Source organism: Neopelma chrysocephalum, unplaced genomic scaffold, assembly GCF_003984885.1.
Source record: "Neopelma chrysocephalum unplaced genomic scaffold, ASM398488v2 Primary Assembly neopelma1_96657, whole genome shotgun sequence".
Classification (NCBI taxonomy): Eukaryota; Metazoa; Chordata; class Aves; order Passeriformes; family Pipridae; genus Neopelma; species Neopelma chrysocephalum.
The window spans coordinates 1,350,451-1,368,390 of NW_020925302.1; the positions used below are offsets into that span (position 1 = coordinate 1,350,451).

Sequence of the window (17,940 nt, forward strand, 5' to 3'; positions counted from 1 at the left end):
AGTCTCTTAAAATATCATCAACAATCAAAACCAAAGCAGAAAATAAAGTAAGATATAATATATAATAATAAGATATAATTTTGCAATGTCAGGTGGAGTCAAAAGAAGATTGGACAATTTCACAGACTGTCCATGCACTTAGTGGCTTTCAGATGAGACAGTCGAGATGCAATGTCAGGCTCAGGATCTCTGTGAGCCACCAACAGTGGGAGCAGAGGTCCTGAGTGCAGGAATGCTGACACTAGAGCAGCTGTTTTCCTTCCATTCTTTCCCAGAGGTTGTGCATGTTGTGCTGTGCTCCTGCTTTGTCTAAACCGGGAGCCTAATCTGGTATATAGGACCTTAATTTTCTTCCAGTATGGCAATATTGGGAGTTTCTTATGGAAGGGTTTTGTACAAAAGAGAATTCGGATGAAATTGAATCTTGTGATTGTTTGTTTTTTTTTTTAATTGATAACACTGTACAAATTGAAGTGTTCTCAGCTCCATGATATCTAAACTACTAAGGTGAGAAAGATTTACATTTATATTTACATTTTTTGGATCTTTGGACAATGCAAAATTTTTTTTTTTTCTTTTTCATTTGTTCTTTGCAGAGACATGGACCATCCAACACTCTGCATCATCTAGTCAGGGACGTCAAAAAGGTAAGAGTCCAATGGACGGTAGGTTGAAAATAATGTTATTATTGCTTTTCTGTAGCTAGATCCTATCTCTGCTTTGCATGAGCTTTCAGTCAAAGCCTTCTCCTTTCCCTGCCAGTACAGAATGTCCTGTTTGTATGCTCCAAATATGAACGTTTTGCATACAAAGCACAATTAGCAAGTTATTTGTCTTGCTTTCTCTGTGGTTTTAGATGCCTGAGTAATAGTGCTTCTGTTAGCCTAATTGTAGGCTCTTACATATGTGTGGATTTATGCTGTTATATTTGTCCATACCTGCAACTGTTGTCAAAGCTACTTTTTGTGTTGTTGGTTTACTTCCAAGCCCATAAAATAGTCCTTATCCCTGTGCTGGATCCTGCTGTGTTGAAACAGTTCCTCATTCTCTATTGTGTGATACATTGTAGCCATCTTCCTCAGCAGAAATATAAAAAAGGAGTAATGCAACTTTCCCTTGCTCCTTATAATATTAATTTCAATCATCTTGAATTACAAAGATCCATTAGAAGGGCAGGACAGAAACACTGAAAGGGATAGTGGCAGGAAGGAGATATCAAATACCTTTGCCAATGTGTTCAGGATTAAAAGTGTTACAGCAGCAGTAATGAATGAAAATCCATTATCCTTTAAGTATATGGATCAAGCAAGGAGATTGAGTCTGCAACTGACCTCATCAGTTTGAATATTCTCCCTAAGCATGGGCAGATTACAACCTTGCACATTATGTAAGGAGGACCTCAAGGGTAGCATACTTGAGAAAGGATATTTCTGTACATGGGACTAGATAGAAGACTGAAAAAGGAAAGGATGTTTTTTCTAAGAGCACAGGTTTTAGTGGTTTCGTCTGTCAGTGACAGCTGAACAGAACTGAAGTCAAGTAGGGGAGAAGAGTGGCAGTGTATCCTATAGCACCTTTCCATTAAATAATTCTACAGAATAATCAGTAGCTATGTTTAGGGAGGTTATGGTGGTTTTCTTTGGTCAGTGTGTTATGTGGCATCTTCATTTTCCAATGATATATAGTATATTAAGTGACCACTGAAAAGCGTGAAACACCTACAAAGAAACTGAAAGTGTTCTTATGCACAAATCCTCTTGGATGGAGCAGAGTAAAACTGGAATGCATTTAGACTAAATACTGCTCTTGAAGCCTAAGTTGCCAGAATATGGTTTTTTTACTAACTATGCAGTTATTCATATGCCTATAAGAGTTGGAAAGAAGCCTCATCTGTCTTATACTTTAAAATATATACTTTTCCAAACTCCTTCTCTCCCCTAGAATCACCTTTCCAAGTCCTTCTTCAAAGGCATAGCAATTTGTGTGTTGAGTAACTAAACAATATCAATCTCTTTTTCCCAAGTCCCTAAAAAGTATGTGTTTTCAAGGGGGAAAAAAAAATCATGAAAAAAAATCAAAGTAGGCAAAGACGATTGGTACTCACAGCCATATATTGACAAACATTAGATAAACTTTCACTATATTCAAAGACATTATTTTTTCCACAGTGACTACTAAGTGTTAGGTCACGGTCTTCTTTCCGTAAATACATCTTTCTTTCCTCTGTCCATATTAAAATCTTCAGTAATTCCCACTACATGAAGTCAGTGTGTGCTCTCATAAACATGGTTGAGAGCTTTAAAAACAGACAGCCTGGTGCAGCTCTTCAGCACTTTCATCAGAAAACTGCTCCACTGGGGCTGTATTTTTCATTTTGTCAGTGATGAGGAACAACTGCAGTTCACAGGGAGAAGTGACAGCTTACTATAGCCCTGCCAGTGAGCAGATCCCTCACCAGGCAACCAAGCCATAAATCGGTCAGCAGATCAGACAACCATTTAAATGAAAACACCTCCTTGGAAATAACTTCTTAATGGATGCATAACTATTTGACAGTTAAATGGCCCACCATGCATGAGAGGCAGACCATGCTGCTGATGCTAGTTTTTTGAGTTTGTGTATATTTTGATGACAGACACCTAACCTCTCACCTAACCTCTTCGATTTAATTGCAGCATCACAAAATATAAATACAAAAATAAGTAATATGTCACCTTGAGACAACACTTAAAGTATATTAAATACACTATGCTTTTATGCATATGTCTTAGTTTTAAAACTTGCACTATTTAATGCAGGTATGTATGCTAATACAATGTATGGTAAAACAATTATTTTCCTTTGCATTTTTGTGGATTCTCACAATAGAAAATGTGTTTAAAACCATAGAAGCAGTATTTAATTTACTGCAATTGGACTATATAACTGTATAAATAAGTAGGAGGGGGGTTGTTTTGTTTTGGTTTGGTTTGGTTTGTTTGAAAGACTACTTTATCTGCTTAATAAATCAAATAATTAGAACAACAGAAGTCACATTACCACATCCTGTTTGTGGCAGCTTACAGACACACATGTGTGCGCGTGTGCACACACGCACACGTATGTGCTTGCACAAGCATAATACAACAATTTATTTCCCCCTTGTATTTCCAAATATTGCTGTGAGGACTGTTAGCTTGGGCAGCATATTGTAAAGGCCTGGATTCAGAGTCTTAAAGAATTTACAATAATCAAAACATGCATAAATTCTGCATATATTAACAAGACAAAACACATCATAATGACTCTGCTTTAGAGACAACTGTGCTCATATCACCTTTCAGTCCTCACAATTCCATAAATACATACAGGGACAAATTTGCCTGTGTCTTTCTCATCATGGCCTTTTTGATGGCCCCTGTCAAGTGTCCAGAATTTCACATACAGCATTGGCTCCCTTCCATAGACCATACATGCCGATGCACCCATGCTAAGCAGAAAGAATCAGGCAGTGGCTGTAGTGGACACCCTGTCTGTAAGTGGAGGTTGCGCTCTACATTTTATTTTTTTTTAATCCTTCCCTGCCTCAGCTAGCTGATGAAGATCAGTGGAAATTATCAGATGGATTTTCTTTCTTTTGTCCAAATATTTTATATAATCAATATGCCTCAATTCCACTTTGGGGTTATTTGTATTTCCAAAAGTTTTTTGTTTTGAACTGCCACTGTATGTCTACATTTCCAGAGAACAAACCAGCAATTTACAGAATTTTGGAAGTATTATTTTTCCTCAGCATGGAAAATCAGAGGCTTGGTACTTGCTGACACAAAAATGCACCTGAAGTGAAAAGAATACTGTAACTGACTAGCTACAGCTAAAAGCTGAAGTTTCTTCAGGAAAAGAGTAATGCATTAACAGTGAGACCTTGTTCCAACATTAAAAAATTAGTTGATTATTAACCAGGACACCTATCATACCCAATGATCAAACCTTGTCCTCTGTCATTCCTGACAACCTCGGCTATACTAGAATTAACTCCTCCAAATTTTTGCTGTTCTTGGAGTGATTTCAACCCTGTGCTTCAATCACAAACATCCTCAGCGCTGCCTGGGTGGTTTGAGCTGTCTGCTAACAGAGCAAATGCTTTGGCACTTGCATAACCCCTCTTCACAAGGATGATCCAGTTGTCTTTACTGGGGCTTCTCACCTCGGAAAAGTAACTATGTTAGCAAGGAGACATACATGTGTCTATGTTTACAACATGTATTTCTGCTGTGAATTTGGGAGTTTCCTTTAGTGAAGAGTTTCAGTATTATCTAGGAGGTTTAGATGCATTTTTTGTCAAAGTTACTCTACTGGAACTTTTTAATCTAAATTCTTTTACAAAAATTTAGGAATCAGAATTACATCAAGAAACTTGTGCTTTGTAACACATGTAGCACACTGATGCCTGTTGTGCTTTCTTAATTGCTCAAATATTTTTTGCCACTTAATAATATCAAAGCTTTCAGTTTTAGTGGAGACATTAAGACTGAAGGAGCCTGTTGAGCCACAACCCTGTCCTGAAGCTACAACTCCCATTTCTGCCATTGCCTTTATTCTTGTTTTGTTAAAACTGTCATTTTACACATTCTGGAGAGAAAAGAACACTTTGGAGAAAAAACAAACTTAGCAGGATTTATTTTTTTTAAACTGAATTTTTACATTTATTTTTCATTTAAATTTTAGATGTTATTTTTCTTTAAATGGTTCGTTATAAAAATTTCTTTGTCCAAATTAGCTAAGCTAATATGCATTCCTGCAAAGCATAGTAATTCCCCCACCCATCAAATTAGACAAGATTAGGAAGATTGCAAAAGGATATGCTAAGAGACATTACTTAAAAATGGTTAGCAGCTCAATTTTTGGCACTACATTTGCTTGGTTTTCTGAATCTTGGAATCCCAGCTGATTGCTAGGCATAGTACACCACAGCACCACCTCCCTCTCTCCTTCCTCAGCCTTTTCAGCATGCCAGTTGTACTGTGGCAGCAGGGCAGGAAATAAGAATCACACTTCCCGGCTGAAGTAGAAGAGGAAGGAGGATCTTTGCATCCATTTTATCTCTTCTGCAGAACCAGTTGCCATCTGCTCTCCATTAGTGTTTCTCTGCTCTGAATCTAATAAGCACATCTGCAGAGAAGCCAAGCAGACATCTCCAGACACACAGATATTTCCAGCAAGACATGACAGTCATAAAATTGCTCCATGCGAATTACTAACCTTCTAATGAACACATAAAAAGAGCTACAGGCTCACTGTAATCTATGCTGTATATCGTTATAGAAAATTAGATTACTTTATTACAGAACACTGAAAAATTTTGAAGCTAACTATTACAGTTTTCTGGTCCTTCTGCAGTGTTGACTATACAAGATAATTTTTTATTAAAGTAATATTCTCCTTTTGCAAGGCTACCACTCACAATACAAGGAAGAATAATTTACCTCTCTCTCCACCTTTGTTTTTTTAGTCCCATCTTTTGCACAAGGACATAGGGAACAGAGAGGGTTCTGTAAATCTGCAAGGTTCTTAGTGAGATCTCTAGATCCAGGTGAGCTATTTACAATTTGCTGAATCATACCTTCTTTTCTGGTAGAGAACTGCTCACTGAACTGTCATCCAATCAACTCTGAATCAGTGAGTTCAAGAAGGCAAACTTTCATTTGTGTCCATTCCCTTTCTGTTAGTCCTTTCCTCCAATAAAGGGATCAGAGTTTTCCTTGTGGAGTTCCATGGGGAGGAAGAGAAGAGCAGGTGTGCCCATGCTGGGGTTTTGTTCCTCCATTGCCAGAGACCCCCAAGAGACTTCACCAGCACATCATGAATGCAGTTCAGCCTGAAATTGTTTTAGCCTACCAGGTGTCCCATTGGGTTTACTGCAGCTGGAGAATAGCAATGCCCCATTAACTCAAAGGCAAAGTCAGAAAAACACAATCTGTTGCTGAAATCTTTCTTTGTAGTTTTGCAAGCCGTAGGTACTGGAGAATTCATAAACTTAGTAGTGCCATTTTCAGGCTTGACAGTGAAGAAAAGGAAGATATCTGCAAGGGAGTTCACATAGTGAGGGCAGTCAGATGTGGATGTACTCATTCTTTTTCCTTTCAAAATAAAAGGTACATGCTGGAGACATCATATATGTATTTTAGCAAAGGAGAATAAAGAAAAATAAATGGAAGGGCAATTATGTAGGCATCTTCTCCAGGATCCTGCTAATGACCCTTGCCACAAACACAGTTCATGTCTTGGGAGACAATCTCCATGGCTCTGCTGGAAGTTAGGTAGCAAGACTATATGTTTTGAGGGGCTTTCAATAAAATATATCAGGAGCTCAAGTAGGAACAATCTAGGAAAATTGCTGGGACTGTAGTTTTCTTCATAAACAAACCACAAAATAATTAGCCACAGTTTTATTGCAACTTTCATACATACAGGTGCTTTCCTCATTCTTGGTCTGGAATTTAAGCTAGGATAGGTGCTCTTTGAACATCACTCCAAGAATGAATGCTGATAGACTCTGATTGCATCTAGCAACTAGATAATAATAATAATAGCTCATGCGCTGTTTAAGTCTTCTAGAGATGGTAACACCACTCTTGCCTCCTGCCCTTCCTTTCCTGGAACACGGGAAGGAAACACTGCAGAATGGGAAGATCACACGCAGGAGCTGGTTCCATGTGACCAAAAGATGTTGCATGGTGTCCCTTTACTGTGACTTTTCTGTTCCGATGAGGCAGTCCAATGAGATGCCAGAAGAGATATGAGATGCCAGGATGATTGTGGGTGACAGATGATGCAGAAAAGGTGCTATCTTGCAGAACTAGAGTCCAGCAACTGTGCCTGACCTTTCAAGTGTTTCAATCCTCATGCTTTTTGTTCTGCAGTCATGTTCCTTGTTTCCCCAGCTGAAGAGTATGAGTACTGTATATTGTTATCTTCTGTTACTTACAACAAGTTCTTCACCTTCTTATTTAACTTATGTCTTCTTTCCAAGCGAGAATATCCAGGTTTCGGTTGGATCTATTTTCAGGTGAATTAATTAACCAGTATAACATTCCTGCTTTTAACTATTTAATTTTACTTTTTTTATTCTAACGTCATTATAAAGTACATTTAAAAATTCCAGTAACAAGCATTTCTTCTTCTCCCACCATCCTTTTTTCTATCACAGGGAAACTTACCTCCTGATTATCGGATAAGTCTGATTGATATTGGTTTGGTGATAGAGTACCTGATGGGAGGAGCATATCGCTGTAATTACACACGAAAGCGTTTCAGAACATTGTATCACAATTTATTTGGTCCCAAGAGGGTAAGAAACAAGTTATTTGCCATCTGCATGACTGTACCCACAGCAGGGATTACCACAGCTTCTTATATGGTTCCAGATAGAGTGGATCCACATGCACACACCATGCAGTCTACAGATTCATTTCCATTATGTAGGTAGCACTTATCTCACCATAATTCATCACAAGCCAGGCACTGATACAAACTGTGGTTTTTATTAATTTAATGAAAAAATTATTGGGCTCTGCTGCCCTGGTGAGACCAGCATATAAAACTCTCTCCTCTAACTCTAAAATCTGTAATTATGACTATTAACAGCTTTTAAATGACAAGTCTTTTGACCTGCACAAATAATAGTATAGGACATCTGGGTTAGACTTGAAAAACTTGTGCATTGTTAGATGCATCTCCTATCTCATGGCTCATCTCCTAATGTAGCGTGAAGGTCTCAGGGCAAAGGAACCCCTAACTCAAAACTGGTTTTATTGGTTGGATAGTCAGTGGGTTCGTGGCCAAGCCACTGCTCAGTATTTTTGTGAGTTTTGTGTTCAATAGATTACAACACTATGAATCAAAAGTAAGGTTACTGCCTCTCCAGAGCACAAAAGCTGTTTATTGCCACTGATGCAATCCAGCATGAACAAAAATCTGCTCAACTTCTCCCAGTAAGATTTGTAGTTCCTTTGTGTATTTTTACCTCACATTTTAATTTTCTGTCTCAGTTCAGATTTTAGCAATACACACCATTGGATGTAGTTAAGTGTCTATAAATAGCAACAGATCTGTGAAATCCATCTGAAGTGGGTTTGTTTGTTTCCCTACACTTTTATTTTTCACATTTGAAAGAAAAGACAGTAACTGTAGCTGCTGGAAGAGACTTCTTTCCCATAGTCACTCCATCAAGGAAAGCATTTGGGTAGTGATTCCACAAATACTGAACCAACACACAGAGCAGCTCCACAACAGTCAATAAGAGTATGCCAGGGCAATAGCCGAAACACTGATATACTCCACAGAAATCCCTTTCTGCCTTATCAGTAATTCCTCTCTCTTTCCCGCTAGAGCAGCCCCTAACTGGATGCAATTTCCACCTGAATCCAAATGTATGTCTTGTGTTGTGTTTTTGGTGAAATAGGGTCGAACTTAAGCTTGACATAACTATATATATGCAATTATTTGATTGTTATATTTATGTATATCATATTACATTGCATTGTATTACATATATATTATAGTCTATATTCTACATCACATTATACATGTATGTACATATATATGCACAAATAGTTGTAATTTTTTATTACTAAATAACATTTTTCCAACTTTTTTTGTACAGCCAAAAGCCCTGAAACTGTTGGGAATGGAGGTAGGCAACCTGTGATAAATCTTAATATCTTTTCCTTCTTTGACAAATATATGCTATATCCAGAAAATATTTAAATTCACTGTAATGAAGGCATAAATTGTATTTTTCACCCAGATAACTAGTTTACACAGTGGCCAGATTAAGAAACATTTCTTAATAAAAGTCGAGCAGATAGACAAGGGAAAAGAGGGCTCTGCCCCCTCTAGGGATCTTTTTTTTTTCATGTGGATTAAACAAAATATTTCAGTCTGTCAGGCCAAGCAAAATTTCAGTGAGATATCTATATACTGTCAAAACATGTTCAGAGAAATTAAATACTTGCAGAGAATGATGCAGAAATCTTTGTATAGGCCAAAGTTCTCTCGGTTTTATTGGCACTATTTGGCTACTCCAATGCTTCAAGGAGATAATAGTGTTTTCAGAATAGGTCCGCTCATCTGATAAAAGCAATATGCTTGAATGAGAAAGAAACTAAAGGTGATAGAAACAATAAAGAGATGGAAAAAGAAGGAATGAATGTGCAGAATAGGAGTGAAGAAGGGAGACTGCTGTCTTTGTAAGAGGATAAAGGGAGAAAACACAAGAATAAGCATGGAGGGAATCTTCAGCAGACCAGAACATTCTCTGGATGTATACTTTCTGGAGGTGGAATGAGACAGGTGGATTATAGCAGATGTTATATTTGGAGAGAACTCTTAACTTTTATTTTAATGGTGGCTTTTCCAAAATGATTCTTAATATTGTGTGATAGGAAGAAGGAACAATTCAGAGTGACAATTCAAGGCTCTTTTCCCTGTGTTTAGATATGGGGTTACTGACTTTTTAATTACAGTTCATACACCAATACTTTTTTTATCATTTTCCTATGTTAAATATTTTGTCCAAAAAAAGATGAAGGGGATGGTCTGCAGAAAATGCATTTGACATCTCAGGTACTGACTTCAATTAATTGTGTGAATTGATCCAGTTCCTTCACTCGTGAAAAAAAATACAATTTTCACAGGATGATGTCCCTCTGCGTCGAGGGAGGAAAACAACAAAGAAAAAAGAAGAAGAAGTTGATATTGATATGGATGACCCTGAGATCAATCACTTTCCCTTCCCATTCCACGAGCTCATGGTGTGGGCTGTGCTGATGAAACGTCAAAAGATGGCCCTCTTCTTTTGGCAACATGGGGAAGAGGCTATGGCTAAAGCACTGGTGGCCTGTAAACTCTGCAAAGCCATGGCCCATGAAGCATCGGAAAATGACATGGTGGATGACATATCCCAAGAGCTGAACCATAATTCCAGGTGAATTTCCTTTCATGTACATTTTTCTGAGAGAAAAAAAGAAGAGAGAAGAGAGGCTGGAGAACCTGCCTAAAATGTTCTTATCTGTACCTGGCTGTCTTTTCTAACTTGTAGGGAAAATGCAGTCCCTTTAGAGAAAATCTAAATGGCCTTTAAACAATCTGTCTACCAGAGTAGCAAAGTTTCTAGCAGTGTAACTTCTGAAAGAGAAGGTGTCAAGAAGGCAGTGAAATATCTATATTGTATATGTGTTCTCCCTGTGGGCTCAAGAGACAAGCTGCAATATTTCTCTGTGCTTTTTCAAAACACTCGGTACATACCAAGCAGAACAGTTATTGAAATCCTTAGGAACATACTAGTCAGGCAAAAGTGTTAATTAACCAAGAGCTCACGCTTAGGTGAGCAAGGCAAAATACTAGATTCCATAAGAATCTTTCCTGAGGTTCAAAGTCGGAGGTGCAGAATTTAAAAAGGGATATTGGATGCTCCTTTTTCCAAGAGACTTGACCATGAAGCCATGGGCAAACAGCACAGAAGCAATCCTTTAGGCTGCAGATAACCAGAGGATTTCAGCTAGAAAATGTCAGGGAGGTGGGCAGGAAGGTGGGAGCAGACAGCTGGTAGGTGTGGGTGTTCATCACAGCTCAGTCAGGGCACTTATTTATATACCTAACATTAGACACTCATATTTGAAATTGTGGGTTTCCATATGTACAGTTGACATCACAATTTGCACGATGGAAGGTGATGTCCCCCTTACAGAGGCTGTCAGTTGCAGAGAGGTGTTTTCTGCATAGGCCTACGTGGGCTAACAGGAGTGAATGGATGTCCCTCTGTTGCAGGGACTTCGGCCAGCTGGCTGTGGAGCTGTTGGACCAGTCATACAAGCAGGACGAACAACTGGCAATGAAACTGCTGACCTATGAGCTGAAGAACTGGAGCAATGCCACATGCCTGCAGCTTGCAGTGGCAGCCAAACACAGAGACTTCATTGCTCACACTTGCAGCCAAATGCTGCTCACAGACATGTGGATGGGTCGCCTCCGGATGCGCAAAAATTCTGGCCTAAAGGTGAGTCCTGTTTTAAAATAAAATAAACATTCAGAGGAGTTCTGATAAATGGTGACAGAGCTCACAACAAGTCAGTTATAACTGTCTCAATTAACCATATTTCAGGTTCTTATTTACAGTGACATTAAGCAGGGTATATTCTTCCTGTGTTCAGTTTTTCAGCAGGAAACTTGTCTCAAACCTAAGTTCAAAGCACATTACTTAGTTTTTTGATTCCCTTTCTCAAAGGCCCCTCTGGCACTGGTTATCAAAATAAGAATTGAGGCAGGAGATCATTGTGTCATCCTGCCTGTATACTTGAGGAGTTAGCCAAGTGTTCTAGAGATAAAGAAAAGGATGTGTAAGTGAATTAACTGCTAGTGAAAGGTGCTGATCTAACAACCTTCTCCAGAACAGACAAAAGCAAGCAACACAAATTTCCTTGCAATCCCTTGCCAATCTTCCTGATGACTGTCCTGAAGGGTCTACCCTAGAGGCTCTAGAGGACAATTCAATTTTCAAAGCTCTTTAAGCTTTATTTCCACAGTTGACAAAACTGCTAACAGAGCAAGGTGAATTCTGGGAGATTAATTTGTGTCCATTTCACCTTCACCAGTCACCAGTCAGAACATAACCAGGAATTGCCTCTTCCTCCTAGATCACTGAGAACTATTTTCAGTATAAGGATTGTCTCTCCTGCACTAGTTGGGTGTATGAAAAGTAGTAGTTGCTCAGCTGTTTTGCTGTGTGAAAAGACGTTTAGTAATGTCAAGAATGCTTAGGAGTACATGTATCATTATCATACTGGGTCTAATCCAGTGACAGCGACAAATGAGAATGAGTAGCTGATAGCATTCTCATCACCCTCCTGCAGGACCTGTGCGTGTTGTTTTTCTGCTACAGATAGAAAACAATCTCACATTTCGAGACATTTCTACTACCTATTTTCTGACTTAACTCACAGGCCTGTTGCCCTTCAGAGGGACAGCTGCTTTGTTCCCTGTTTGGTTTTGCAGATATTCAACCTGAGTGCACAGGGAAGAGTGCAGCAACTGATTTCCTACTTTTCAGCATTCCTCTTTTCAGCATACACCTCTTAAGCCATAAAATAGACCTTTCTTTCATAGCGAATAACTGAAGGTAACAGGCTTTTTCTTTTCAGCTTCTTGTAACATCAGGGCTTCACAAGAGTCTTTTATTCAGTTTCTAGTCTGTGGTTTACTCCACTGAGGCTCATTAGCAGGGCATGTTTAAAGCAGGCTACAAGCTACAAAAGTAAGAGGCAGCATGGCAAAGAAATAAATTTGCAAGCATGAGTCATGGTTTATTTCCCAAGAACCAGGCTCTCCCTTCGAAACTGACAAATGGTAGGAAGACTGAATGTAATCCTTTAGATTTTTGCTGGAGATACATAGCACCAATGGAAGGGGCAGAGGCAATTTTTAATCCTGCCTGTTCTTAAAAATAGCCTCTCTGTGAAGCCAGGTCTGCCTGTAACCCCCTCTCCCTGGGCACATGCTTTTGTGAGTGCAGGAGCAGTATAAGTAGCTCTTCTGAGACAGGGCACGGCATTCATTAGCTGCTCCTAATTGCATACTTGAATGGTTTCAACAACACACAGGCTGTCTGCTGATATGATGAGCACAACCAGTCATCCTTCCTGACCAACAAGCTAACTATCTGGTTTCACTGTCATTTAGGGAGGGATTTATAACAAAATCGTTCTCCAAGAGATTACAGCATAACCTGGAGACTTCTTGTGCATATGAATACAGACAGGCTACTTCTCTTTGTGTTATTATGATATCTATTCAGGATTTAACCCCAACCATTGTTCATTACTTATATATCCACACAAGGTAAATTAGTGGTTTCTACACTCCTGTATCATAAGAGAGGGAAGGCAGAAAGGAAAGACCTGGCATTAACATGACCATTACACAGGGCCTGGTTACTGAAGCAAAATCTAAGGGGACCACATATCTAAGCACATCAGTACACACACACTTTGACTACCTATGTGCACTAAACATGGACACAGAGAGCTTGAGACCTATTAATCCTCTGTGCAGAAACTAATACTGCTTGTGTGTAATTTACACTTACATTTTCTATTATGTAAAATTCAGAAATTTGCAGGTCCAAGGTCTGAACACCTGTGTGCTCCCACCTACCACTGACCTTATATAATACTTTGTAAATATATTCTAGTATGTAGCAACATACGTCTGATAAGGCACAAACAGATAAAATATTCAAGGGCATTCACAACAACACTAGTAGAAGTTATATGCTTTGTTTCACTACTCTGAGAGCATTATCCCAAATGACAAATGCTATATTGTTGTAGAAACTCACATGCACACATATCTTTCTTTTCCTAAATGTCCTAAGGGAGTTGTTCTATTTGATGCTAAGTAACCATTATGACCGTATCTACTTTCTGTGATGATTACTGTTATCATTATTATTGCTTTAGGTAATTCTAGGAATTCTACTTCCTCCTTCAATCCTCAGCTTGGAGTTCAAGAACAAAGATGATATGCCCTACATGTCCCAGGCCAATGAGATCCATCTTCAAGAAAAAGAGCCAGAAGAACCAGAGAAGCCAGTGAAAGAAAAAGATGAGGAAGACATGGAACTCACTGTAAGTGCTGACAATAAATCATCAACCTCAGCACTGTCAATTTGTTATTCCTACTTCTGTAGGCATTACAGAGTGTCTGATGGCTAAATTAGCAGATGATAGGATACCACTCTTCACATTCCTCTCTCCTCCATGGGTACTCAAACCATATAAGTTGGCATCATTTTGTCTTGATGTTGCAGCAGTGCATGGTGATGTTGATGCATCATGTCCTGGTGTAATATCTCATAATTTGACTCAATTTGATGCCACATTGTCTGAAATAAATGAATGAGATTTCAGAGGCACTCTGTCATGATATGTGGTCCTCTCTGGTGGAAAAGGAGCTTGTAAAGTCTACCTTTTGTTGCAAATGCCTAATGATTCATAAAAGCCAGAGGGTTTTTTTAGTTAAAACTTCATTAGAGGGCAAGTAAGTGTGCAAACAGGCCAGAAAAATGATGAAAACTTTTTTCAAAATTCTTTTTGTATTTGTGGTCATTACCTCTCACACAAACATACATCCAGTTTTTAATCCATGGAAGACATTAACAAGCACCTAGACAGCTCAGCTTCTGCAGCTCAGCAGATTTATGTAAGGAGGGACTTGGGTGTATTAATAACTTAGCCTCAGAGGAATAATTTGCACCACAAAGGGAATCAAACAACTAAAGCTTTGAAAATTATGCAAGTCATCTACTTCCAGTCTCTTGGTCTCAGAGTTGTTTGACACTTTTTAATTTGGGCAAGTAGCATGCAGGCTATCAGATCTGCCTTAGCTTAGTTTGTTTTGCATTTGTTTGGGTTTGATTGTGATGTCTTTGAAAAGGCTTAAAACTCAGTCCCAGCTGGTCAGGATAGAGGCATAGAAGGAAAAAGGGATTTTCCTGGCTAAGTTAAAAAAAACAAAACAAAACAAAACAAAACAAAACAAAACAAAACAAAAAAAAAAAAAAAAAAAAAAAAAAAAAAAAAAAAAAAAAAAAAAACAGACTGTTTCCCACAGGCAAACAGCAGGAGCTGCCCACAGGAGCCCGACTGCAGGCAGGCAGAAGGACCTGCCTACAGGACCCAATATGCAGGCAAGCCGAAGGAGCAGCCCACAAGACCCACCTACAGGACCTGTTTGCAGGCAAGAACCTGTCTGTTGGGAAGGACCAGAAGTCAGAATAGCAGCAATGGAAGCAATGGGGCATTCTCTGCTCATTAGCTTTTGATTGCAATTTACTATCCCTGGCTTCTGATCCACTTATAAAGTGCCTATTCAAATCAAATAAGCACTTTGCAAGCTGCCTTTTTCTTGGCAATGGGGAGAAATTTGGGGAAAATGTCTTTTCCATCTCTCTGCAGTTAGCTTCTGGTTTCTTGTCTACAATACTGCTTCCTTTTTCCCTTCTGACTCCTGCTGCAAAGAAGTGATATGTGCACTGGACCTGCTTTTCCAGATGAATCTTAGATTTTCCCACTCTTCTCCCTTCCATGTGCTGACAGTCCTATTGCTCTTTTCTGTCACTGACTGCCCTTAACTTCTTCAAATTTGGTGCATCATTCTAATGAAGTTTCAGACACTTTTTTTTACAGGCTTTTCTGTAAATAAGATCTGTTTCTATGGAGTCCAGCAAGACTGAAAACTATCTTTGGTACACCTCTGCTGACTCAGTATTTCTGCATATAATCTATACCATGCTATAGAGCTCCTAACCCAGCTTCTTTGCTCAGGTGCTCCTCAGTGGTGAGGAGAGAATAATTGCTAGCAAAGAGATCTTTGAATGTCTGTGGTTAGATGCCATAGGCAGTTACATTTAGTCACCTAACATGTTTTAAATATTAGAAAATATTTTGGATTGAAGTTTTGTGTTGTTCCAGCCTTAGTCAAATGGTCTGGGATAAGTTAGGTCAGGTTTCTTCTCTACTGACAAGAGAATGCCTGAAAGACTGGATAGTGGCTTTGTGAACTTTTCCTTTAGCCACAGTATCCTAAGGGATATTAAGGGTACCTTATTTGTAGTTTATTAAGAATAACAATTTATTGTGATGTTATATCATAAACATTTAATCCATTGCTGAGCTCTGGCTTAACAGATCAGTCACTCACCCTAACTGTAGCTTGCAACTATTGTATTCAGAATGACCTGTGTATTTTTCTTCGCATTTTTTCTTTTCAGGACAACCGAACAATTTTTTTATTACTAATACAGTTTTCCTTTATTCATTTACTTAATTGGTGAATGATTGTCTAAAATATTTTCAAAATTTTTCCATGGTTTGGGTTTCTGAGCTTTGCTAATCTTAAAGATTAAAAAACAACATTAATATATTAAAAATCATTTTATCACCTTAAAAACCCTTTTCTGGCAAATAAAGTATTACTGAAACAATCTGCCTAACTCTCTTTCTAGTTATCCCCAATGAATACTTCTCAGGTCTCTATTCCTATTATATTACACCCATATTCTCTCTGCTAAAATGAAGATAAATAGATCTCATCTAGTCAAGTCTATTCACTGATTTCTTATGAAGACTTGTATGTCTTGCACTGCTAAGCCCAGGTGATTAAAGACTGGCCAAAGAGTCGATTTCTTCTTCTGGACTGCACTAGTGCAGACTGCATGACTTACAGGCCTACAGTGATCTTTTCATTATTTTACACCTCATATGCACAAAATAATGTGATCACACAGACTACAGCAACAGTGAAGTAAGTCTCCACATGGGTGCATCTGCATGCAAGTATGTATTTGCTTTGTGCTCCTCTCAAAGGGTCTACTGGGTAGCTCAACATATGGATATACTATGAAGATGTTGTGTTTATTCACTGTAAGCTACTTGTTATTCACACCTGCTTTAAACTTTATAACAGATATATAAGAGTGCTAGGCCCACATTTCTTTAACACCTAGGTGCTAAGCAACAGACTTACAGTGGCTACTCACAAAAACACACTTGAATACTGCTTTCATCAATGCTCCTCAGCACCAAGGAATATACCACAATTTGTTCATGGAACTGCCAGTCATTGATCCTAAATATTAGACACAGAGGAAAAGAAGGGAGCTGAAGTCTAAGACCAGGGACGTCTTCTGCTTTTAAAATGTCCTAATCAGGGCCTTAACTGCTGATGATTTTAGGTCAGTCAGACACCCTAGCAGCCTACCCACCTCCCAAAATAACCCTGATTCTGGAAGTCATCCTTAACCCTATTCAATGCCTTATTGTTTGTATATTACAGTTCCCCAGTAAATTGTTTTACTTCAGAACACAAATAAGTCATCTAAGTCCTTTAGAAGATGTTTCAGTTGTTGTTTTGCTCATTTTGCTCTAATTTTCCACAATAAATAGAAAGTTTGGACTTCCATGGGCGTGTCTAGGAGTCTGAGTTAGGACTTTTCAGCAGCAGCAAAGCTAGTGCTGTTGGCCTGTGGGTTCACGTTGTTCATGTCTAGTATGTATGCTTAGCCCTTGCTCCATGGTAAGAAATAACCAAATATTATATCACTAAAAGTACAGTTCTTAACATAGGAAAGGCTGAGGACTAATGTCCTGGTGGCCCTAGCCAAACTCGCCCTTCCCTGTGGAAGGTGACTCTCATAGCATTTCACATGCCAGCAGCAAGGCACCTGTTCAGCTTATCTGGAAGATGGAATAGGGACACACTTCTGGTGGTCACTAGGCAGAAGTGCTGACTGTCTCCATAAGGAGAGATTTCTCTCTTTCTCCAAGGATTTTGGAACCCCTCCCATAGCACCACCACATAGCAGCCCTGGCACTCTCTGTGTCTTTTGCCCTGCTCAGCAGCCAGGAAGACTGAGCTCCTGGCACTTTAGCCCTGCTCCTCTGTATTCACCCTAAAGAACCATCAATCACATGGAAAGTCCAATTTTACACATCTTTAAATCAAAGGCATTCAATTTTTTTTCTACTGGTATTTCAAAGCAGAATACAGTAACCCCAGAACAACTGCCATGGAGGCAGCACTTTCATACATAGTGTAGGATACAGCAGAGTGTGCTGAGAGAGGTATAACTACTCAGCTATGGACCATTTCCACACCGGTTCTGTGTAAACACGGGGTAATTCTCTATATAGCATCTAGATTTCGCTCAGGATGAAATTGGAAGAGCCTATAATCATTCTAGCAGGACTGAAATTTCTGTTACTTCATTATAGAACAAATAAATATAGTTTAGGATAATTAACATATATTAATGCAAAAATGCACAACCCAAAACTATCCTGGATCCTTATCAGCAAATGGTCCTCAATTACATAACACAAAATCTGACCCAACAACAAAAAA

At 38.8% G+C, this 17,940-nt stretch overlaps 1 protein-coding gene across 7 annotated transcripts in view; it reads left to right on the plus strand.

Moving 5' to 3' along the window:
• TRPM3 (transient receptor potential cation channel subfamily M member 3) overlaps positions 1 to 17,940 on the plus strand; it is a 424,598-nt gene that overhangs the window by 361,755 nt on the left and 44,903 nt on the right. For 4 of the 7 annotated variants that reach the window (XM_027708978.1, XM_027708976.1, XM_027708977.1 and 1 more), the window contains 8 exons: positions 597 to 647; positions 7,013 to 7,048; positions 7,190 to 7,330; positions 8,645 to 8,674; positions 9,678 to 9,967; positions 10,810 to 11,038; positions 13,497 to 13,664; positions 14,650 to 14,775. In XM_027708978.1, coding sequence (XP_027564779.1) covers positions 597 to 647; positions 7,013 to 7,048; positions 7,190 to 7,330; positions 8,645 to 8,674; positions 9,678 to 9,967; positions 10,810 to 11,038; positions 13,497 to 13,664; positions 14,650 to 14,775 — 1,071 coding nt within the window. The remainder of the gene's footprint in view (positions 1 to 596; positions 648 to 7,012; positions 7,049 to 7,189; positions 7,331 to 8,644; positions 8,675 to 9,677; positions 9,968 to 10,809; positions 11,039 to 13,496; positions 13,665 to 14,649; positions 14,776 to 17,940) is intronic. The other 3 variants (XM_027708979.1, XM_027708982.1, XM_027708980.1) reach the window with 3 other exon arrangements.